This window comes from Bombus impatiens, unplaced genomic scaffold, assembly GCF_000188095.3.
Source record: "Bombus impatiens unplaced genomic scaffold, BIMP_2.2 scf_0396, whole genome shotgun sequence".
NCBI lineage: Eukaryota > Metazoa > Arthropoda > Insecta > Hymenoptera > Apidae > Bombus > Bombus impatiens.
Window position 1 is genome coordinate 1,184,242 of NT_176815.1, and position 24,246 is coordinate 1,208,487.

Here is a 24,246-nt window from a genome sequence, read left to right on the forward strand (position 1 = left end):
TCGCACATAAATATTTTTGACATTTTCACGTATTAAAATCAGTAAAAGTGAAATTAAGGCCTGTTTTCATGTGAATACTATAGGAATATATAAACGTGTATGATAGGAAAGTGTTAGTTGATTTTTCTGTACTGTTATTGGTTAGTAACTGTCGGTAAATATTTTAAGTTTTACCATAGATGGTTTTACTTAAGAGAGAGCTGTTACTTTTTAGTTTAAGTTCAGTATTTTATGGCGAAATTAATACATTATAATAGAAAAGGATCAATGACTGTGAAGTATTAAAAATTTATAATTTGTAATTGGTCTCTTAAAAAGAAGTTACTTCAATTTTTTTCATTCCATAAAACAAAGAAATAGTATATAAGATGTACAGTTTCTGTTACAATTTCAAATATAGTGAATGTTCTACCTGAGATTATATCTTAACAGTTTTTCTTAAAGTTCTTATTGAAGCATATATTACTATGCTTTATTCTTAAGATTCTTCTAACAATTTTTCTTCTACTGACTTCACTGCAGGTCGTCAATTATGGTTATAAATGACTGATATCTTTAAGTAATTTATAAATAAATAAATAAATTTAGATCTTACAAATGGACAATATTCAATCTGAAAAAATGTAAGTTTTTGAATAAACAACATTCTTCAAGTTATTATTTATATATGAAAATATATTTATATGTATTTTATCAATTTTTAATAACTGAATGTTTTGTCAATATTTGTGTATTTGAGAATTTTAATTGAGATAAATTGTTTAGAAATTTCTTTTAGATAAACAATTTAATACAGTTTATCAAAAAGTAAATTATTGTAAATGCTAATTATATTTTTCAGAAAAGATGTACATAACATAGTCGATAGTAATTTACCTGAAGTTATGGCAGGCTTAGAAATGCTAACAGTAAATGCAAATTTATCACCTTCAGAAAAAAAGCAAAGACTCAGAAAAAGAATACCTGCAACTGAATCTAATGAGAATCTTAATAGAAGGTACAACAATATATATAACACAATATCATAATTTTGATAAATTAATTGTAATTTTATTGCATAATATATATATTATTAGATGCAGTTTGAGACCAAGGAAGAGAACATGCTCAGAAATGGAAGATAGTAACAGAAAAAATAAATGTCAGACAGAAGAAATTGATTGTAAAGAATATTATTTAAATAAAAATTTAAAAAGAAGATTAAATAATTTGGAAACAATTTATGAAGAAAAAGATGAAACAAGTGAATGTATTACGTACATGAGTGTGAAGAGGTACAAACGTATGATCCAATTCCAAGAACAACCTACAGATAATAAGTTAAAGAAAAGAAGGGCAAAAATTAAAAAAGTATTTGGGTCAAAAATCAATTTCAAACGAAGACGTGCATCTATGCAGATGTTGCTTGATAAATTAAATGGTATTAAAGTAGAATCACCTGCAAAAGTTGAAAATGAGATAAAGTAAGAAGACCTACAGATAATAACTTAAAGAAAAGAAGGGCAAAAGTTAAAAAAGTATTTGGGACAAAAATCAATTTCAAACGAAGACGTACATCTATGCAGATATTGCTTGATAAATTAAATGGTATTAGAGTAGAATCACCTGCAAACGTTGAAAATGAGATAAAGTAAGAAGATGTAAAAACATTAAGTTGTATAAGAAATTTTTTTACAATTAAAATAGAACAGTAGAAGAAGAAATTATCTTTTTTCTTAATGATGATTTGTTTATAACATTTTATCCATTCTTTACGTGAATACTGTACATGATAAAGTAAACACTAATAAGAAAGTTATGTATTTCTAAAAACAAATCTTTTACATTAAAACAATAATTAAAGCTTACACGTAATTTTATCTTAAAAACAATATAATTTGTAAATTTATATTAATTTCAAAATTTTTTTTTAGTTATATACATATTTACTAAATTTTGATTATTTAGTGTATTTACATCATAACATCTTTATGTATATAAAGGTGTTTATATATGAATTTCTGGATATTCAACATTTATCTTTTACACGTTCATCAATGAAATGTACGAAATAAATACATATATGTTTAATAAAATTAAATAATAATTGAATAATAATAAAAAGTTCTATGAATTTTAAAATCAGTATACAATAAAAGACTGCATATATTTAAAGATAATATGAATATTTATTTTAAAAAAATCGTTTTTAACGATAAAAATAATAACTATTATATTTTTCGTGATAAATATACTATATTTTGTATTACAAATTATTTACAATTGTAAGAATGCTACAGAAGATATAAAAATGATTAGTTTCAATCAGAAAGAATAGTTTCATAGATGTAAGAAACAATCAAATTAAATAAATATTTACATATAATTGTAAATGTCAACATTAAAATTTATAATATGTCTTTATTCTTTATTAGTGTTCTGTTTTCACGGCACATTTTGTTGAAGATTTTGGACATTGAGAATATTCTCTCAACATGCCTTTGGTCTCTTCATATTCTTTACTATCAAGTTTTGTGCAAGCACATCTATATTCCTTAGAATTTGGAGATTCAAATAACATTCTTGGTACACCACTCCAATCTCTTTCTATTCCTCCACTAGAAATAAAAGATAGTATTAATTTCAATAAAATTCTAGATTTTTACACATTGTAGCTACCTCTTTTTAGTACACCATACTACAGTTCCAGAATCTGACTTCCATTCTATGTTACATGGAGGAAACATTTTCTTTTTATGTGCTTCTTCAAATTGTTTCTCCTTTGCATTTATTAATATTTTTTGTACATTATGAGATTCCTCAGTCGGGGAACCATCTTCATTATAATATCTACCATTTAATTTTCCTATTTAAGAAGAGTAAGATAATAAAATAATTGTGAAATAAACACTTAGTTTCTAGGTACCTTTATAAATATAGTTTTTATTGTAAAATTGGACCCAATCATTCAGTGCTTTAACTTGGTGTATAGATAATGAGGAGATGTCATCTGTTAAGCCCTTATCATTAAATTCTCCAGTAATAAATGCTAAAGATGCATCACGACCTGCAAATACATAAATACATATACATATATATATGTGTGAGATTTGTAAATACATTGACACATGTAATCTTATAAAAGATTATACCAGTGAATACATGATAAGTTGCACCAGGACCATAATGTTTTGCACCTTTTGTGACATCAAAAATTTGACCTAGTATTGAAATGTATAAACCATCTTTCAAATTTGTATATTTCTTAAGCTCAGTTGATGTAAATACTTTCTGATTTGTATCTTTGTTTAACTTTATATTTGATTTTTTAAGACTAGAGTACACACTTTTAATAATATTTAACCATTTGTCCAAGAAATTAAATTTGATGTCATTGAAATAATCATTTGAGTATAATAAAATAGATGCAAATAATGGTAATAACCAAACATACTTAGGTAACATAATTCTTTTAACAAAATTTTAAGCAGATTCGTTAATAAATTAATAGTGTTTGGAATGTAGATGCTATGCACGCTGTAAATAAAAAATTTAATAATGAAGAAAATGAGAAATTAAAAAATTAATGTAAATGTTTGTTTCCCTTCATGTAATAAAATATTAAAATGAATTTGAGGTAATGATCATAATCTAAACATAAAAAGTATTTAATTATTGAATCTAATATAATCTGCTGCCATACTTTTACATAATTTTTTGTGAAAAAAAACGAATAAAGAGATGTACTATATCAGAATATGTGAACATATTTTTGGGACAACTTCTTATTTAGTACTTACTGCCTTATGATGCATCAGTGGTAGATGTCCTTAAATAAATCGGCGGGCTATATAAATTTTTCTTTGATGAATTAAATAATCTTTATTTTAATAATTTAGTACATATTATATTTTATTACATTTTATGAAAGTACGTATACAGTGATGCGTATTTAAATAAATGTTTGTTTTTCTATATGGTAAACAAGTATACTAAATTGTTTTAAGAAGGTATTACGCTTAATCAAAATATTGTTAATCATATTGATATTTTTATTTAATAAACTATATGTATCTTAGTATTTCGAACTTGTAAATTACTAGATAAAAAATGATAAATAAAATCATTAAATGCAATTAAATTAGGAATTATATCTATTGACAGATAATTTTAATAAAAAAATACGAAGATTCCATGTTATTGTCTGAATAAACACAAAAATTATGTGAAGATGACAGATACACTTAAACATACCGTTTAACCAAATCTACTTAAACATCCCAAGAAAAGAATTGTATATGGGAGAAACGTTAGGAATGATTTATGATTACTTAAATGTACTAGCGGAAAATGTCCTTGAGCGACCAATGCACATGATCTCTACTATACGATCTCTTTAGAATAAGGATAAGATGACGCACAGAGAGGGAAGCGGGACAATGCACGCAGGGCGGAAGTGAGAAACCACTCGTTGCAAATGGCAGACGTATGATAGTGTCTACTTATTTTTCTGGTATACTTGTGCCAGTGGATTACAATTATTCGTGGTCGTATATCGTAACGGGCTTCAAGATTGAATATTGTCGGATAGATAATTGTTATTAATAGAAGAATTCAACAGTGATGGCGAAGTTAGTGGACGTTTGGCGGGACGATGACCCGGTCGATTTGACACGAAGACAAATGCCGTTCATTGTCGATGAGAATCTTACGGTGAATATAATCTTTTTCTATCATTTGTTTCTTAATTACAGTTTGTGGTTACTAAAAGCTTAAAGTTCAACAGGACTTACGTAATGGCATCCCATGATATTTCTGACTTAACCTAAACGTGGCAATGAATGCATGCTTATACCATAATTAATTCGGTGTGTTATGTTTGATATCAGTGCTCTGCTTAATATTTACTGATTACTGCCACTTCATAAAATTGAAATTTTCGTAATCATTTCCAATCTTTATTTGAACACACGCGTTTATCTTGATTTTAAAGTTATTTGTTTTCTTTTTGAAAAAAAGAATGTCAAAATGATTTGTTTTTTTCATTCTTTGATTAAATACCATTGAACAAATGGACATAAACATGAAAATATGAATTATAAATTCATTGATAAAAATGTTGACGATATACTATATTTTTATTTCATATATAGGAAAGACTAAAATAAATACAAATATATAATTTTAATAAAATATCCTATATATATTTCATTTGTTAATTGTAATTTTTTTAATTACTCAATTTAATTTTTTTCTAATTACGCAAATTACCCAATTGCACTAAACAATTATTAATTGTTTAATAATTACATAAAGTTTATATTTTCCATGTAAAATGATATATATATAGATACATACATATAGTGTTGTGAATAATTATAAACTCAAACACTTTTTCTGTTTTCTTTGTCTAAGATTTCTGACTGATCATGTTTGGATATGTTTATAATTAGACAAAACTTTTGTATGTAAATAATTTTGTGTTTTTATCTGTAAATACAAGCTGGTTGTTCAATGTTATGAAGCTAGACACATATTATTATATTATAAATTATATGTTTAGAATATATTATAAATTAAATATATAATTAGAGTACATTATAAAAAGAATATTTTTTTTCATAAGTATAATTTAACTTTAATGTTCAAGAAAGAATAAAATTAAATTTAATCTTATAATGTAGTATTTAATTTTCTGTAGATGGTTATGGATATAAATGGTTTAGGAGCAATCTGTGATAGTCCATTAGTTTGTGGTAAAGAACTGGATGAATTTACGAGAAAACTTAATATGCTTACAAAAGAAGAAATTAAGGCCTCATTTGAAGTAACATGCAAGGATATGCTTGCAATCTTAGGCCAAGCTGTACCATGTGTTGGTTGCAGAAGAAGGTATAATAAAACATTTAAATAAAATATACATATTGAATATGTCAATTTTTTATATTAATTGGTATTGTATACATTTAGTGTTGAGAGATTATTCTATGACCTCATGAAATCAGGACATCCAGCATTAGATCCACTAGTGATTACACCTGAAGGTTTATTATCAATAAAAGATGATGTTTTAGAATCACCACAGTTGCTCTGTACAATGTTGCAAGGACACAGGTAATACAATATATATGAATATATATTGCTTGAATATATTAGAGATATTCAATAATTCTAATATTTACTATAGCACTAGGTTAAACAGTTTAGTGGAAGGCCAACCTAGAAATAAAAAATCACGGAGATGTGTATTACATTCATTAGAAATTCAGCGTATGAGACCTCCTCCAAGTGCATGGAAAGAAGTATGGGATTGCATGGATCATTCATGTCGTTTAGCACTTTCATTGATTGAAAGTAATAGCCTAGAGGCTACTTTGGATACGTATTTACGTAAACATCGGTAAGTTCATAAATTTTTATGATTGTCTACAAAAATTTTTGTATCATATCTACAATTATAGATTTTGTGGCGAATGTCGGACGAAGGTATTGCTGGCATTTTCTCTGTTAACAACAGAGCCTGAACCAGAGAAAGAAAAAGGCTATGTTGCTTCTTTATATTATGGGATCAGACGTTGCATACGTGATAGACATGTACATATACCTACAAATCCATATTTTATGGATAATCTTATGGGACGTATACAGCCAGAATTGATGGGAAGGTATAGAACTGCAAGATATTGTCATTCATAATTATATTTTGTAATTCAATTGTGAAGTAACCTTTAAATTACAGGGAACGACATGCAAAAACGTTAGAAATTGCTCAAGAAGAAGTACTTACATGTCTAGCAATGTGTGTTGCTGAACGCTTGCATAGAATTCATAGACGATTAAGAGAAGAGGAAACTGTATGCAAAGTATTAGCTGCTGTTGCAGTAGATGCATTATCTAGGAATTTTCAAGTATAATTGATAATGAAACTTTATATTACTGAATTAATAGAATTACTTGTAAATGATTATGTGATTCTTCACAGATGGCTGTAGAAGTCAAACAAGGTATTTCTCAACTAGAACTTCTCTATGAAGAATTAACAAGAGAAGAAATAGCAAAACAACAGAGGCGAGAAAAGTTACGTTTAAAACGCAAAAAGAAGAAAGAACGACGATATGAGATAGAAGAAAAAGAAAATACATGTGATGTATGCTATTATCTGTAAATTTAGACTTCCCAAATTTATGTATTTAATATTCTGACATAAATTAATTATTATTAGTGTTCAAGCAAAAAGCAAAGTGGTAGTAGCGATACGCCTTGTGTTTGTGGGGATTCAAAACCCACAACGCAAAACATAGATCAACATAAGGTAGATAGACTATTATTATATTTCTTTACTTAATTATAAGTGTATGTATCTATTATTAATAACCATTATTTGTCTATTGCAGTTACAAGTATTAGATCCAAAAAATAAGGGACCACCTACATGTAAATGCCCAGACTGTGTAAAAAAATCGAAGTCTGGTATATCACGATCACAAAGTCAAACACAATTAGCATTCCCCAAAAAATCATCAAATATGCAAAAAAATACGATTAAAAAACATTCTGAATTAAAGACCAAAATTTCTGCAAATCAAACAAAGAAAAGTAATATACCTGTCAAAAACCTTTCGGAAGAAGAATTATTTGATGCGTGTGAATCGTGTAAGGTAATAATTTAATGTGTCAGTACATGTTCTAAATATCGTTTATCGTGCGTTATAAGATTTAAATATCTTTTATTGTACAGGATCTTTCGGAAAAGATTGAAAGTGATCATTGGCATAATCTAGGAGATTATAAAGATTCAATGACTAAAGGAATAGTAGATGCTTGGATCGGAAAACCAAGCAAGAGATGTAATATGTGGATAGAAATGAAGAAACGTTTCGAATTGTCAATCTCAGAAAGGAAAAGTCGTTCTTCAAGTGAACAATCGTCGCAAGATTGTGGTTATTCGTCGGAGCATAATATTAGCAGTTCTTCCCTTCCTAGTACTCCAGAAGGATCGGAAGTAGCTTGTAGCGATGGATGTTGTAACCATGAGAGGGACTGTCACGATATAAGACCATCTGAAAAACTTGTTCATTCCAGTTCTAGTATCTCGTTGTTAAAGGAAAGGGGCGGGGGTTTAACGCTTACACAAATGTTAGAAGTAAGTGCGTAATTTGTTCTAATTCAGAACTTCATCTAGGACTTTGTTTTTATCTCCAATATGATTTGTTTCTTTTTAGGATTCTTATTTATCAGGCGACGAAGAAAAAGAAAGTTATATTCCAGCTGAGGAAGTATTGGAATTTAAATCTCGAATGTGCCAAGTCCTTGAAAAGCGACAAGAACTGCGTCAAACACTGAGAAGACGTTTTGCTATTTTATGCAGTCATCACAAACCCTTTACCATTCCTAATTAAGAATTCCTACTAGGTACAGTTACTTAATAGGATACAATCTTTCTTTTTTATATTGATTTACTGCCAGTAGATAAACAGGAGTGCAATAGATGTATTTCATATAACTGTTATCATTGGATGTCAAACTTCCTATGTGAATAAGATATTGTTGAAGATATACATCGTACGAACATCGTATGGTATGGTTTATCTGTAAGCAAAGAATTGCATCTAATAAACTAGAGGTACCAAGAAACAATTATGCCTTGAATTCTGTTGTTTTCTATGTAGCTGAATTTATAAAACTAAAAGACATTTGTAGATCAAAAATGTAATTGTAAATGAATGAAAGCAAAGTTTATAGTCAAATATTAATTCTGAAAACTGGATTAAAAGAAATACATATGAATTGTCGCATTAATGCACAAATATTTGTCAGTGATCAGAATTATGAGACTGATTTCTACATGCTTGTATGTATGATTAAATATTAAATGATAATTTTTGTGAACATGTATTGGTCATAAAATATGGCGAATAATGATCAATTGCACGTAGTAAATAATTGTATAAATTACTATGTACTTTTAAGAGGATTTTATTTTTTTGGATTTGTTTCCTTGCAAAATGAATGTAAATGTTGTAATAATAAAATGGCCAAGAAATATTAAATATTAATACAAAATAAATATTGTATTCCATTATGTATTATATTATTTCAAGTTATGTCTTTTTTGTACAATTTTCTATAATAATATAAAATATTTTGCTTTCTTCTCAGATAATATATTACAAGAGTTTCATATTATACATTAGATAAAAGTATTAAATATATTTAAACTCCAATCTCAAATGTATTTTCTTATAAAAAAGTAAAATTATGCATATATATCGTTTTTCAGATGCGACCTATGCCGTATGGAGCATTTAAATGGAAACACAGAAATATCTTCATTATTAATGGTCATATGAAAAAATTCAAGAGTTAAAAATTATACTGCTTAGTAATGGTAGATAAAATTTTTCCTGGAAGTCATTTTTTTATGAGATTTCAATATCATCGTCTGTTTAATTGGGACCATCTATTTTAATAGATTAATCAATCCATCTCGGTATTTCTTATAAAAAGGTAAAAGGTATTTATGTTTATGTATAAACTAACTATTGTTTAGTTCTAGTTTTAACTTTAATTTTGTCAATTATAATATATGAAAGACAAGGGAAGAAACGAAGTGGTATTCTCGTGTTTACATTATCTTTATCTTTTATACATTTGACAAAATTAAGGTTAAAACTAAAACTAAACTAAAGTAATAGCTTTTGACATAAATAGGATAATATATTTTTATAGAGAATGAAGAGATGAATTGATATATTTAATATATTAAAAAGTATATGCTTCTATTAAAAAAGATGATAACCTTAAAATCTCATAAAAAAAAATGATTTTCAGAAAAAATTTTATTTACTATTGTATGTACCTTTCTAAATAATATAACTTTGTGCTTTGGAGATTTTTCAGACAACTGCTAGTAACAGAAATATTTCAGTGTTTCTATCTAAATGCCCCACCATCTATATATGTATTAATTAATGTACATTGAGGAATGACTAGTTTAGATTACGTCGCGTATTATGCTTTTTTCAAACCAGTTTTAGTTTAATGATCAACTTATTCATTATATTGTGCAAAGCATAAGCATGCATTTGTTCCACCAAAACCAAAAGCATTTTTTAATGCCACGCGTCTAGAGGTTGTATTCCAATTTTTCTTTATATTAGGAGCAAAATTTAAAGATGTTTCTGTATCCAAATTATGCAAATTTAATGTTGGTGGAATTACACTCTCTTTTATTGCCAGAATAGTAAAAACAGCTTCTAAGTTTCCTGCTGCACCTAACAGATGACCATGTGCACCTTTTGTACTAGAGACAGTTACGTTTTTACTATGTTGTCCCATAAATGATTCTATAGCTTTCAGTTCAATACCATCACCTAAAGGGGTTGAAGTTGCATGTGCATTAATAAAAGTTATTTCTACAGTTTCTATACCAGCATCTTTGACTGCTCTGTCCATGGCTAATATAGCACCTGTACCATCTTCACTAGGTGCAGTCAAATGTGTTGCATCACCAGATAAACCATACCCTAACACTTCCGCATAAATATTAGCTTTCCTTTCAAGTGCATGATTTAATTCTTCCAACACTAGTATCGCAGCACCTTCTCCCATAACAAATCCATCCCTATCTTTATCAAATGGTCTTGATGCTTCATACGGAAAATCATTTTTGTTAGTACTCAATGCTCGAAGTCTACAAAAAGCAGCTATAGCAAGAGGACTGATGCATGCTTCTGCCCCACCACATATCATTACACTTGTTTCTCCCCCACGAATAAAACGAAATGCATCACCTAGAAATTAGTTATATTACATAATCATAGTAAACAGAAAATATTTTTGGACTTTGTTCAAACTTATAATACCAATTGCATGTGCTCCAGTTGCACATGCTGTTGACACAGAATGATTCGGGCCACGAAGACCATATTTAATACTAATTTGTCCTGCAGCCATATTTGTTAATATTCTTGGCACAAAATAAGGACTAACTTTGTTATATCCTTTTTTTAAGGCTTCATATGTTGTGCATACATCAATTAAATCTATCATTCCAATTCCTACTGCTACTCCTGTATCTCGTTTATCAGTTTCATTGTTTGGTTTCCAATTTGCATCATTCAATGCTTCTTCTGTAGCTATCAAAGCATAAGGAGTAGCTGGGCACATTGTACGTAACTCACTTTTTGTAAAATATGAATCGATATCCAATTCATTAGGACCATTTCCTTTAGGTACTAACGCAGCTATCAAAATATTATTGTATTATATATAGGATAATTCACAAATGCATACTTTAGATGTTGAATGTACACATTAAAATAAATAAGAAACATGATATAAACATGTATTTCTACTTAATTGCTTACTTTAGCATTGAATGTATATATTGCAGAAGCTTGTCATGTCTCGAATCAGATAGAATTTTAGAGAATCAATATTATGTCCTTGCAAGTTCATTATTCATGTATTGTAGAAGTAGAAATAAGAAAAATTATAAACTTTACACAGATCAAAATACGTTTCAATTGTGTATACAACAATATTAAGACTTGCAATGTATATATTGAGATACAGGACGGACTTTGAACATTTTTGTTGATCATCCATAACTCAAAAACTAAAGTACATAAGACTTGTGTTCATATGATGTCTTTTAGTTATTTCAATGTATAGATTCATTCCCTGAAGTATGGATATGTATTTATGAATCACCCTATATGTTAGAAATTTATTATAGAATGTAAAAATTTGAAATATTTATACAAATTTATTTAGAACACATAAAGATATATAAAACACTTACCAACTTTGCAAGGTAGCTTGTCATATTCCGGATTAGTCAATTTGGTGATACCTGATTTAGAATTAATAAGTGCTTGCCAAGCATTTTGTACACCAATTCCCAGAGGACATACTATACCCATTCCTGTAACAACAACTCGCCGTTTGCATCTTGCAGCGGTTGTTAATCTACGATTAATAATAACAAGCGGAGTAAACATTTGACCGATAAGAATAAGTATTTGAAAGAAATATATAGTTTAACTTCGGTTTAGGGAATATAAAATTGTTGACTTGTTTTTGTTATCTAATATTTTTCGCCGTGGAGAATTAAAAAATGCTAGCCTTAACTCTAGAAATTTAGCGGTTCAGGAATTATGTGTATATAAAACCGAGCATTTTTAGCGTATTGTACAGGTTAGTATGATACCATATTTTTTCTATCCATCATGTGATTGGTCTGTACAGATGAGCATTGAATTGAACTTCACCGAATATCAGTTTGTATAGGTTTGTATATACAAATGTAATCGGTCGCCTCATAGCGCGATGCCCGGAGAATAAAACGTAACTCAAACCTGTCCAAATGTATAAAAGTCTATGTGCCCAAACCTAATCCAATACTCACAATTTAAAATCCCGCCACCCACGTGCATTTGTTTACAGTCGGCGACTCCACTCATTGGACGAATCATGGATAGAAGCCAATATGGTGTCAAAGTAACGTGTAAAATACGCTAAACTTCTGTGCTAAAAACGCTAAACTTTACATATGCATAATTTTCGAATCGCTAGATTCCTAATGCATTTTCGGATTCTATGCGTCAAAAACTGTTATAATATATACAAAAAAGAGACAATAATTTTATGTCCCCTAAACTGAAATACAGTTAAATATATTAAGGTTATATATTATTATATCATTGCTTTTTACTAAGAAAAACTCAATATTTTACGTTTTACAGAAGTCTCTTTTATGTTCATATAATAATTGGCAACAAATATAATGTAAATACCAAGTAATCCTTAAAATATATGCAATAAGAATATTTTTGTAGAATACAATAGATATATAACTAAATATGACGCTAAAATCTATAATCCCGAGTATTTGTTTAATCTTAATTTTATAAAATTGATTTTATGTATTTAATACCAAAATGAAATTTTGTTACTGTTATCTATAGTTAACTTTTTATGAATGTGAAATAAATTGTTTTATATGTATAATACTGAAATATATGCATATACGTACAATATGTATATTTGTATATATATCGTTAAATATGATTTATCTTTTATGATTATTTATAGTGTTATTGGATGGGTATTACGTTACTATTATAAGCAATATATTAATTTATTTTATTATTATGTTCTTATCAAATATCATAGAAAATGTTTTAGTCGAGTGTGATAAATTTTAAGAAGATCGTTTTATTCTGTTTGAATAAACAGTTGTAAAAATTACTTTAATGTGCAATATATAAACTGTACTATTGCATTTTTTTAAGTAAAATCATATTTTACAATTAAATAATATATTTGTTCACAATTATTTTTAGTAATAATAAAATATTTAAATAAACAATAAAATAGTTTATTAATTTATTAAGTAGTATGTAAAATCTATTTCTGCTAACATTTTTTACTGTTTATTAAAATTAATTAGTAATTAATTCTAGAGCTTTTGTATCAACCGAATACATGATTGGAAGTAAATTCTGATTTTAAAAAATTTGGATGTGATTGTACTTCAATATGGCGAACCGCGACAAAGGACGCAAAAAGTGGGGAGAATTTTTACAAGGTACCTTGAAAAAAATTATTTCGCTGAATAATATAAATATCTTAATTTGTAATCCCATGATTATATTTTGTGTGTACGTAATAAACACACATGCCCCTTTTCAATTCTATTGGGAGCATTTACAGAGCTAACCTCACCAAACAAGCTAACCTAAAAATACAGCGGGAATTATGCTGTGATATGTTGTGAAATTTAACCAGTGTAAGAAGTAAATCTAGCATATATTATAATTTGTATTAGACTTTTCTAGAAATTGCAAATTTATCTTGAGCAGTTAAGGATTATATAACTTTTATTCCTAATTCTCGTAAATTGATAACTTCAGTTACTGTCAAGAGTGTCAACAATCGCTATTAGTTATTGCACTTAGCAAAGTGTTATATTTAACTAATAGCAATATTTAATTATCGTATATGAACGAACTTCTGTCATCTAATATGCTAAAAATATTGTAAAAGACTATTACAGTTATAGATACATTATACATATACTTCCAACCGTAATTTATTAAATTTTAGAGCAATCATTTATGACTGAAATATATAACTTATATATGGAATATTAATGCTTTCATAAACAGGAATATTGTAATTTATTCCTTATTCAATTTGTGATATGAATTATTTTTTTTTTTCATAATATTCAGTATACATTGCTATCGTGTAAGATCTAGCAATTTTAGTATGTTTTTTCTTTAGATATATCTTTAAGTTTAATCTTTCAGCTTAAACAGCGATAGTGTTTAAACATTGATTATGAACATATTATCATTTATTAAATTTCATTTATTATAATGCTATACATATTAATAAATAGTTAATAACTCCAAACACAATTTCATTTATATTTAATTTATTCAACATATTATTTTTAATTTTGTATCTACTTCAAATTAAACTAAATTATAATGTAAAGATAAATATAATATATTAGATAATTAAGATATACATACTTTACTTAGAAGATGTGAAATTTTATATTTCCAGATAATTCAAAATTAGAAGAGGATAGGTCAATAGGAATGAAAGGTGGAGGAAATAGAGCACCTCAAGCTTTATATAGGCCAGGAAGTGGACCTCTTCGAAAATCAGGAAGATCTACAGATGATTTAGATAATGAAAATATTTCACGGGAAAAACCTAAATCCAGCTCCGTCCAACATCGTTTAAAACAGTCACAACTCAATAAATCCAACCAAAATCAAAATAATCCACCATCATCTAAAGTTGAAAATGTAACAGAAAAATTGAATGATCTAAATATTAATTACAGAAGCATTACAAGCATTGAACAGGCACAAGGTTCTTCTCAAAATAGTAATTCTGGAGATTCAAGAAGGAAAGCTAAGAAACCAGAACAGCTATTATATGTACCTAAAAAAGTAAAAGAAGCATTGGCTGAACAAGATGTAACAAATAGGTGAATTCCATAGAAAATAATTTTGTTTTATTATTAATGGGTTGAATAAAAATATAATTCTTATCTCTTAGATCTCCCAATCAAGGAGGTTGGGATCAGGATCAAGAGAGAGAGCATAGTGAAGATCGTGATTCTCATTCCAATCGTAGTCATAAAAGTGATAGTCAACGTAATCGGTTAAGTGGTCATGGTAGAAGAAATAGCGAAAGTGGAAGTAAAAACCGAGATGAGCATGATAAAAGATATTCAGGTAATCGAAGAACTCGGCATGGTAATGAAAATGAAGAGCGTTGGCGATCTGATTCTCCTTTATCTAGCAGAGGTTATGGAAATAGGAAAGATAGTTCTCGTGAAGTTAGACAGGTCTGAAATAATAAGTTGATATTTTACATTGTCCAAAAAATTCCTTTATAAAACTAATTTACAATATTTATTTGTTTAGTGTTCAGAACCTCTTTTTGCAACAACGAATCACTTAAATGATTTCAATCGTACTAGAGATACACGTAGCGTAGAACCTGCTGGACATCCAGAAAAGTTTCAAGGCAAACCACCATCAGGCAAATGGGGTGGCACTAAAGATAGTTTGCCAAAAAATATAAAAATAGAACACTTACCACCTAGATTCCAGAAAAAATACCTTTTGGATAATGGTTTGCCCTTACCACCAAGTTCCTCACCATCTGAAGATACATGGAATAGCAATAGTGCTTCATTTCAGGTAAAATTAATATTATCTTATAAAATTTGATTAAACCGTGTTAAATTTTTTGTTAAATATAAATTATCTTTTTAAAGGCACCATCAAACTATAATTTTCCACCTGCAATGCAACATTCACAAACGATGCAAAGTTTACCTCCATCTGGTCCATTACCTCCACAAACTAGCTGGTCTAATACAGCACCACCACGAGCTAGAGGTAGAGGTAGACTTAGACCAGAAGATTTAGAAAGTTCAACAAACGTTTTTAGGTGTGTTACACCTGATCAGTATTCAGCTCCAAGTTCCAGATCTCATACACCAAGCCAAGAATTTATGCAAAGGTATATTTCTGCAGAAACATAATTTATAAATGTGTATTATATTTTGTGATATTCTTAACATTGTATTTTATTGTATGGACGATAGCAATTTAATATAATTTTCGTATCTTTTAAAAGTAGATCTTACGATCGTCGTGGCAGTAATAGTACTATGTATACTAGTATGGAAAGTTTAAGTCGAGTAGATAGTTCAACAATACCACCGCCATCATCAGCATCACCCGTTACTTCAATGTCCAGTGTGAACAAACGTCAAATATCGCCAGAGAGTCATCGTCGAGGAATATCTCCGTCTCCAGCTTTTCACCGCACTCAAACGTAATGATTATTTATAAATAAATATTTATCTTTCTAATATCTTTATTAATTATGTTTTGATTTCTTTAAGGCAACGGTGTAGCAATACATCTGAGCGTAATACAATACAAGAAAAAAAGAATGGTCAACAAAATTCAGGTGTCAGTTCATCAAAAGGTGAATCTATCAACACTGCATTAAATATATCTGCTGAACATCCATTTGTAAGTATTTCATTTTAAATACATTTATCATTGTGCAGAAACATATAATCGTATTTGGATACATATATTATACATAGGATTGGAGTGAAGACGTTGAATTAAGTGAGAAGCTAGAAGCTGAGCGTGCAAGTCGTAGTTCATCTGTATTGAGTTTACGTGAAAATGTTAATGTGTCAGGAAATGAAACTACAACAAGTAGTCATAGTCGACGTAAAAAAAAAAAGAAGAAACATGCGGCAGATCGAGGGAGGTAAGAATTGCCAAAATTTATAGCTATTATTTATATACTTTACAATTTACATATTAAGAATAGGAATTTATTTTATAGTAAATTTATTTTCTTATATTTTTTAAGGAGTAATAGCAGAGATAAAGCTCGTGTTAATAGTCGTGATCGGCAAAATAATCAACAAAATAGAGAAAATGATAACTATAACAATAATCAAAAAAACAATAACAGTAGCAGGAGATATGACCACAAAAGACACCGTAATATTATACAACGTAGTCGAGAATCTAGCAAAGATAGAAGTTATCGTGGTGGTAATCGGAACTTTGATGACCTTCATCGACATAGGTATGTATATGCGAGGAACGTCCAGAAAGTAATATCCGTTTTAAAATTACAACAATATAAATGCATTTTTAAATGTTTTCTTCATTTATAACTTTAGTATTATATAATACTTAGCTATTTTTCAATACAACCACCGCCTCTCCATCACACACTTCCGCCACGAGTTCAGATAACTAGTGTTTCACATTCTTTAAATCAGTGTTTCCTACAAGGCACCCAAAAACTTTTACTCACCCAAAAACTCTTTCAATTTTGCTTGTCTTTTTTTTAAAATCAGAAACTATTGTAATTTGGCGGTACATTTCTTTTGGACGAACGTTTTCAGCATTCGAAAGGTGTAAAGGTATGACAGTCCATCATTGGCGCGATTTTCAATTCGCATCGCCATTTTAAACGTATGAAACAAAGACAGTACTAGTTATTTAAACATGAAATTTCATATGGAAATTTCATATGCCAGCATATGAATAAATCCTTCTATAAGCACATTCCATTGTTTTTTATAGCTTTCATATATAAACAGGTATTACCTTCTGGACCAGCCTCATATAAATTGTTTTAAAAAGCATATATTTGGTGTTGTCTAAGTTAGGAATTAAAATCATTATTTTATTGATACATGACTTTCAGAGCGTCCGATCGATATCTAGATGAAAATTGGAGAACAGGTAGAAAAATGTCAGTTTGTGATTCTGACGATGGTCGACAAACACCTAGTGTTTCTTCTCATTCTGTCCCGTTAGCAAATACTATGACAGCACATCAAACATCACCTACTGGATATACCAGTTCTCAACCACCGGGTGTTTTAGTGTTACCTGATACTAGCCAATCTCCACCTAATCATCAAACTTCGAGGCAACAAGGAGTGCAACAACAAAGAACGTTATTTGATCCCAATAATCCTAATAAACCAATTGTTATTATCTCTCCTAGTAGTAGAGCAGCAGTACAAAGGTATAAATATATAAAAAAAGATTTCTGTACTTCTTAATTCTTTATTAAGTTAATTAATTTCTTTACAATAGAGTTAATCGATTTATTGAATGTTTTACATTCAGAGAAAGTGAAACTACATCTCAAGGTTCAAGTATACCAGTGTTTCAATCTCATGGGGGTATTAGCTCTACTCATCATAACTTCCAGGGAACGCATTTGGATGGCGTGCCACCACCATACATGACAAATGACCAATTTGGAAATATAAGACCTTCATGGTATGATCCTTACTCCGATAGGTATGTAAAATCAATAAATATATTGCAAATCATGAATAAAAATAAGTATAATTATCCTAATAATAATTTATAATTCTTCATTTGACAGTTTTCGAGTAGCTAAAAATCCTTACTTACTCTTGGATATAGAACGTGCAGATTTAGAATTGCAGTGGATACTAAGTTCTGGTGGTTTTACATCAAATTGGGAGAGGGTTTTGTACATACGACACTTTCTACAAGAAAGTTTAAAAACTTTGCTCGAGACTGATATCAAATTTTGTCAAGCTGAGAACGTTGAACAACATTTTTGGAAAATACTTTTTTATAATATGATCGAAATGCTGCGAAAAGGCATGCCTAAAGAAAGTTCTGAAGGTCGAGAACATTATAAAAAAATTATGTTAAAAATTATTGACGATGGTACCGTATATTTAGAGAGTTTGTTGACTGTTCTTGAAACGAAATACGAATTTAAATTGGATACATTTCTTGCATCGTCGACTTTGCCTAAGGGTCTTGGGATCTTAGGTTTAGCCTTAGTAAGTGCGCAAAAAATATATCTATTTTTGGGTGATTTGGCGAGATATAGAGAACAGGCAAATGAAACAAATAATTATGGAAAGTCTCGGCAGTAAGTAGGAAATAGACACATTATTATTACGTCCTATAAAGATGACATTATTTTATGCAAAATTTTATTCTTTTTTAGGTGGTATTTGAAAGCGCAACAACTTAATCCAAAGAATGGAAGACCTTACAACCAGCTTGCATTACTAGCACATTATGCTGTACGTATTTTCACTTTGTGTACGATGAATGAAAAAGGAAATAAATAAAATTAAACAAATTAAATATGAATTTTGATTCTAGAGGCGAAAGTTGGATGCGGTGTATTATTATATGCGATCTCTTATGGCATCTAATCCTTTCCATTCTGCAAGGGAGAGTTTAATAGCACTTTTTGATGAAAACAGGAAGAAGGTAAGACAAAAATTTAAGTACTTTCTTATATGTTTGTATTAATACTAACGTTAATAATATTTTGATTTTGTTTTGCTGCCAGTATCTACATTATGTAAGTAAATTTCGATACTTGGTGTGATATCTCTAAGTACCGGTTATCTTAACTAAAGCTTGAAGTAGTCCTCTTTATTTTCGAACCGTTTAATATACCTTTGTTTTATTTGCATTGGATTTTTCTTATAAATTTTCTTTGCGCATCATATGCCTCCTCGCACGCTTTCGACTATTAATAGTCCAGTGTATAAAAGTCAATATTTTTCGCACAATCATAATTACTTGAAAGCAAATCATTCTATGCTTAAATATAACTGATAGCGTAATTAGTGATTTGAGACGGTAGTATTTACGGAGAATAGAAACATATAGTTTGAACATTTTTTGAGTATAGTCTGCTGCATTTTGCTGAATTATTTTTTATAAATAAGAGCACCATTTCTGTTAGTTACTAGCACTATTTCGCACATGATACTAGCATGCATATTTTTTAAATAGGTGCAATCGAAAGATACAAACATTTAAAGAGCCTTTTACGCTTTACACATATGATGCTTGTATCTTTCATTAGTATTTGAGAGAATTTAGGTGTAATAGGATAATTGATAGGATTCCTATAAAGACAATGAACTCTCATTTACGCTATGCCCTATGCTGTCCTTAATTTTATAACAAGCTACGTATAGGATTTAATTGTAATGTATTCTAATAGTATGAATCGACGGAACGGAAACGGAAAGAGGAGAGAGAGTGGAAAGAACGAGCCAGGATGAAAGAGAAAGAGGGAGCGAACAATATTGGTGGAGGACTAAGAAGAGAAATTTGGATTCATCCTGGTGGAAGACGAGTTCATCGTACAACTACTGCAGCCACTGCCAACGAAGCGAGATTATCTCATAGCGATTTAGAAGAATTGGCACAATTAAGCAGCGTTGAGGTAAAATGGCATAAACAAACTTACTTCTCTTTTTAATCGTAGAACACAATATCTATATCATAGAACACAATATAGTATAGTTTCAGCAGCATATTTTTAAATACATTTTTAGATATATATCTCTAAATAAATCATGCCATTAAATCGTATTTTAATATAAATTGTGAATCTTACATGTTTTAGGTAAATAAACGGTTCGTCACATCCTACCTTCACGTTCATGGAAAGCTGATCAATAAGATAGGGTGAGTGATTTTATTGTTTATAATTCGTAATATTTATCATTTTTAAAATAATTTAAAAAGCTATATGTATCTTCAAAAGTAAAAGACGCGAAATGCATCTCGTTGATCATATACGAGATAATACTTCGTACGATAAACTTTTGAATAGACGAATGGGGATATAAATATATTTAAAACAGAAAAGAGAAATTATCGCTGTTTCATTTCTGTTTAAACGCATAACCGGTAAGCTAATATGATTCGAAGAAACAACTTGTAACTTTTTGTCGTGTTTTCACCGAAGTACGTTTTTGCATACTTGGTAACTGTTATGTTTTCTTCTATAAATACACGGTGGAGAGTTAACTGCGGGTTTGCTGTGTTTGTTCAGCATATTTCCGTGAAATGTTGGCTCGTTTAACCGACTATTGTACGTTTCGAAAGAAAGGATTTATATTTGAACCATTTCATTCTTTTTCGTTGTTTTTATTCCATGAAATTTACGCGATATTACGTGTTTGAATTCATGTAAGAAAATATATGTACATCATGTGTTCTCGTTAGGCTGTGATATTAACCCGTGTACCGTCGTTTGTTACGTGAACATAGTTTTAATGGCTCCCAGAAGAGCTATAACGAAGAGTTCCCGCTCAGCAAAGGGCTTACTGTGTATAACTTTGATCACCATACGGTCCATTATTAATTGCACCGTAGAGATTCCAAGTTCCAATGCTGTCGATAAGTCGCTATTAATTTAGGGGAGTTACGGCGTAGATTAAAATTTAATATTTATGTTTTGAGAAATATTATTAAATGTTTTTTAAATCTTTTAATTTTGTACATTTTGAATATTCCATTCTTGTGTTATTTTCTTAAAAAATTAAATATTTAAAGAATAAGGCCAAGTGTTGTACTTTAGATTACTATCGATTTGGACTTTTTTATTCCAAGAAAATTTACAAAATTTACAAAATTAGGAAACGTCCTAACAATACACGTAGAAGAGCTTCCTCAATCATAAAATTATTTGACTAGGTGATCATCTAACTGTCTTGAACGGTGCACATATTTAGCAGCATTAAGAGGTCTTTGACCGTGTTCTCGCTTTTATTTGTGGTCTTGTTTAGAGATTCTCGTCGTTTTCTTCTGCCTTTATTAGTCGTCTTGAAAAATGAGAAAAGCAGAAGCGTTCTGGATCCCTAAGTAACATTAACTATTGGCTAGTTATGCATAAAATGCTGACAGAAGAAAAGTAGCCTGTTTTATGGCAGTTAATATTAAATGAGCACCGTATGAAGTCGTGCCGTGCTCTTGAATTCATGGAATTGCATATTAGACGGTAATTCCATTGGTATGTGTAATTGTCGGGTTGTAACATCGAAAACTGATAATGGTATACCTTAAGGTGCGCGTTAGTGGCAACGTATGAGAAATTTCTCATAGCGTATACGTGGTAAGCGTGGCTTTAAAACGAGACACGAAACATTGAAATGAAAAGTGAAAAAGTTGCCTCATTAAAATAGGTGCTCGAAACATGTTCGAGTAAAATTGGCCGTAAATGATAAGGTGTTAAACGATATAGTTATAAAGTTGTTGACTCGCCCGTGTTAAAAAAATATTCATGCAAGAAACCGTAAATATCTTCTTTCTTTAATTATACCTGTTTACTTTGGTATTTTCAGTCAGAGATATAAATAACTTCCTTTATATTGTATATAGTTTGAGGTATAGATAGGTCGAAATTGATATAAAATACAAGCTCGAAATACCTTTTGAAGATGTGACATATCGTTAGAAACTTCATTAAGTTCAACAACTTATAATTAAAATCATTTAGCTCTTATCATAGGCTCGTTTAACGATCCATCGTATTCGAACACACCCATTTCGTTATTCTCGCGAGGTTAACAAAAATCTGGTCCGCATTCGCCTGGCCGGTAATCAAGTTCTTGCGTGTCGCGCGCCTTGCTCACGCTTACAATTCGCATTAATTATTTACGTGCTCGCAATTCGAAGTACCGGTTTCCCAGGCGAAAAAGTAGCGTCCCTCGAAACCCTCCTCTTCTCTCCTGTCCGTTTACGTTTCTGTTTCACGGAGGCTACTGGGCGCGGTGGCCATAGCGGCCGCGGCGTTCCGTTCGCTCGTGAGATGGATCTCGCCTGTGCAGGTTTGCGGCGTTGAGATCACCGATTGTCACAACGGCATTGTCACAAACGAAGCAGTGAAACGCTTGATCGTAATACGTACAATATGTTAGCAATCGCTATTCGTGACTGAAAGAAAGGCTAGCGAAGGAAATTCAAATCTAATTGACTTATAATCTAATAAAACTACCGGTTTTCCCTTAATACAATATGATCATATCTACAAATTTGTCGCACACATATCTTTCCGTTAATAAATTATCTTCCAAGTCCACTTGGGATCGGAAAGTTACAATAATCTGAGGTAATGGAAGTTGTCATCACTTTCATAAGCACGCCTCTTAAAATAAAGCCAAGCATTTTTCGTTTATTCAAGTGTTTTATGGATACCAGAGCAATTAGGTTCCTCAGATACCCAAAATCTTTAAATTAAATTACGGAGTGTCTTTCCTGTTCCTGAGCTGTCTCGCTCTGTTTTACTGTTAGCTTTGAAGATTACTATATAAACGCTGCACGTTACAATCTTATATCTTCGGATATCTTATGAATAATAGTGCGAGTAAGCTTCTTTTAATCGAATATTTCGTGGGTATCAGGGTATCCAGATATCTCGGTTAGCCAAAATCATCGCTTTATATACCATGTAGTTGGCGATATTTTGTCCAACGATCCGAATTGTGGATCGACAGGTCGTCTCGTAGGCAGTAGGTAACTTGGAACTCTGCGGTTTGCGGGGCTGTTCGCCACGGGTGTCCCAGACGCATTCTACAAAGTCACAGATGAAGAGGGACACGCTCGGCACAGTTCACCGGTAGCCGAGTTGATGGTGCGGTTGACTGGCTGTCCGACTGCCCGATATTTGCATCTCGTAAAACGCCGCACACCCTTCTCTGCACGGGCATATCGTGTAACACGCGGGGCAACGAACGCCGATACGGTTCGATGGTGCCACCGACGGCAACAGCAACCCAACACGCCCTTTGTTTCGCCTTTCTTTTTAAAGATCTTGTTATGTTTCATATAAATTATCTTTTTGAAAGATTAGGTATGCTGGCACTCGCTTCTTGCGAGTACATAAATTGTTTTATAAAGGCATTTATTTGCCGTGTTTTAAATACTTCATCGGCTCTTCATTATCTTCTTTTTTTGTATTTGGTTGACAGAATGTTTGAATAGTATTACATGTATTGAGAAAATGAGGATGCTATAATTGGTCTTGATTGTGTTCTTTTTTATAAATAAATATTTTATTCAGACATTTATTTGCTGCGTCGTAGGTAATTTCTTGTCATTCTTTCTTCGATTTCTTTTTTCTTCGTTCTCTCTTTCTCTTATTCGTTTCGTAAGATACTTGAGTGGGATTAAGAAGTTCAACGATCTACAACTTGTAATTTGTCAGTTCATTAATATCATTAATTGATAAATTATTGTGCAAGATGACCTCGATTACGCAAACCGATAAATCTTATTCAAAGTCGTGCGTCGTCCGTTGGTCATACCGTTCGAAAGAAAGTTAAAGAAAAAAAAGGCGGGCCGTCAAAAAATTTCATCGTGTAATATTCCGTGT

General features: G+C 30.2%; 5 protein-coding genes across 19 annotated transcripts in view; 3 read left to right on the forward strand and 2 right to left on the reverse strand.

The window, feature by feature from the left end:
- Window positions 1-176: 176 nt before the first annotated feature.
- On the forward strand, window positions 177-1,849 carry LOC100743709 (protein tantalus). 3 transcript variants are annotated; one of them, XM_033321164.1, is made up of 4 exons: window positions 177-273; window positions 523-623; window positions 842-997; window positions 1,077-1,849. In XM_033321164.1, exons 2-4 carry the CDS (start codon window positions 598-600, stop codon window positions 1,465-1,467), a joined length of 573 nt encoding a protein of 190 aa, XP_033177055.1. In that variant the 5' UTR covers window positions 177-273; window positions 523-597; the 3' UTR covers window positions 1,468-1,849. The 3 variants fall into 3 exon arrangements, with proteins under 3 accessions (XP_033177055.1, XP_033177054.1, XP_003490175.1); XM_033321163.1 differs by lacking the exon at window positions 523-623 and having other exon boundaries at window positions 184-278; XM_003490127.4 differs by lacking the exon at window positions 177-273 and having other exon boundaries at window positions 360-623.
- Window positions 1,850-2,312: 463 nt separating this feature from the next.
- On the reverse strand, window positions 2,313-4,372 carry LOC100742516 (neuferricin). Of its 5 annotated transcripts, none has more exons than XM_012386583.3 (6): window positions 4,234-4,372; window positions 3,780-3,826; window positions 3,132-3,516; window positions 2,906-3,046; window positions 2,659-2,845; window positions 2,313-2,597 (listed from the first exon to the last, which is right to left on the reverse strand). In XM_012386583.3, exons 3-6 carry the CDS (start codon window positions 3,442-3,444, stop codon window positions 2,411-2,413), a joined length of 828 nt encoding a protein of 275 aa, XP_012242006.1. In that variant the 5' UTR covers window positions 3,445-3,516; window positions 3,780-3,826; window positions 4,234-4,372; the 3' UTR covers window positions 2,313-2,410. The 5 variants fall into 5 exon arrangements, with proteins under 5 accessions (XP_012242006.1, XP_003490166.1, XP_012242005.1 ...); XM_003490118.4 differs by having other exon boundaries at window positions 3,780-3,808; window positions 4,234-4,371; XM_012386582.3 differs by having other exon boundaries at window positions 3,780-3,840; window positions 4,234-4,369.
- Window positions 4,373-4,406: 34 nt separating this feature from the next.
- Window positions 4,407-8,616, forward strand: LOC100742269 (gametogenetin-binding protein 2-like). Of its 3 annotated transcripts, none has more exons than XM_003490116.4 (11): window positions 4,407-4,692; window positions 5,681-5,871; window positions 5,950-6,093; window positions 6,167-6,379; window positions 6,441-6,644; window positions 6,719-6,887; window positions 6,962-7,126; window positions 7,202-7,291; window positions 7,374-7,637; window positions 7,718-8,122; window positions 8,202-8,616. In XM_003490116.4, the coding sequence occupies exons 1-11, from the start codon at window positions 4,603-4,605 to the stop codon at window positions 8,376-8,378; spliced, it is 2,112 nt and encodes a 703-aa protein (XP_003490164.1). In that variant the 5' UTR covers window positions 4,407-4,602; the 3' UTR covers window positions 8,379-8,616. The 3 variants fall into 3 exon arrangements, with proteins under 3 accessions (XP_003490164.1, XP_024223947.1, XP_024223948.1); XM_024368179.2 differs by having other exon boundaries at window positions 4,438-4,692; window positions 5,664-5,871; XM_024368180.2 differs by having other exon boundaries at window positions 4,438-4,692; window positions 5,706-5,871.
- A 925-nt stretch (window positions 8,617-9,541) lies between these two features.
- LOC100742392 (3-oxoacyl-[acyl-carrier-protein] synthase, mitochondrial) lies at window positions 9,542-12,506 on the reverse strand. 3 transcript variants are annotated; one of them, XM_012386587.3, is made up of 4 exons: window positions 12,392-12,506; window positions 11,786-11,952; window positions 10,845-11,225; window positions 9,542-10,772 (listed from the first exon to the last, which is right to left on the reverse strand). In XM_012386587.3, exons 2-4 carry the CDS (start codon window positions 11,904-11,906, stop codon window positions 10,030-10,032), a joined length of 1,245 nt encoding a protein of 414 aa, XP_012242010.1. In that variant the 5' UTR covers window positions 11,907-11,952; window positions 12,392-12,506; the 3' UTR covers window positions 9,542-10,029. The 3 variants fall into 3 exon arrangements, with proteins under 3 accessions (XP_012242010.1, XP_012242011.1, XP_003490165.1); XM_012386588.3 differs by lacking the exon at window positions 12,392-12,506 and having other exon boundaries at window positions 10,845-11,117; window positions 11,786-12,106; XM_003490117.4 differs by lacking the exon at window positions 12,392-12,506 and having other exon boundaries at window positions 11,786-12,105.
- Window positions 12,507-13,469: 963 nt separating this feature from the next.
- The window catches only part of LOC100742633 (telomerase-binding protein EST1A), a 144,688-nt gene continuing 133,911 nt past the window's right edge, over window positions 13,470-24,246 (forward strand). The window contains exons 1-17 of one of the 5 annotated variants that reach the window (XM_012386562.3): window positions 13,470-13,573; window positions 14,560-14,992; window positions 15,064-15,355; window positions 15,435-15,713; window positions 15,791-16,038; window positions 16,159-16,356; window positions 16,427-16,559; window positions 16,637-16,809; window positions 16,915-17,136; window positions 17,767-18,093; window positions 18,198-18,374; window positions 18,463-18,987; window positions 19,066-19,144; window positions 19,227-19,337; window positions 19,420-19,431; window positions 20,086-20,310; window positions 20,494-20,555. In XM_012386562.3, coding sequence (XP_012241985.1) covers window positions 13,525-13,573; window positions 14,560-14,992; window positions 15,064-15,355; window positions 15,435-15,713; window positions 15,791-16,038; window positions 16,159-16,356; window positions 16,427-16,559; window positions 16,637-16,809; window positions 16,915-17,136; window positions 17,767-18,093; window positions 18,198-18,374; window positions 18,463-18,987; window positions 19,066-19,144; window positions 19,227-19,337; window positions 19,420-19,431; window positions 20,086-20,310; window positions 20,494-20,555 — 3,545 coding nt within the window. In that variant the 5' untranslated portion in view covers window positions 13,470-13,524. Of the gene's footprint in view, window positions 13,574-13,673; window positions 13,775-14,559; window positions 14,993-15,063; window positions 15,356-15,434; window positions 15,714-15,790; window positions 16,039-16,155; window positions 16,357-16,426; window positions 16,560-16,636; window positions 16,810-16,914; window positions 17,137-17,766; window positions 18,094-18,197; window positions 18,375-18,462; window positions 18,988-19,065; window positions 19,145-19,226; window positions 19,338-19,419; window positions 19,432-20,085; window positions 20,311-20,493; window positions 20,556-24,246 lie in introns of those variants that run through there. The other 4 variants (XM_012386561.3, XM_024368172.2, XM_012386563.3 and 1 more) reach the window with 4 other exon arrangements.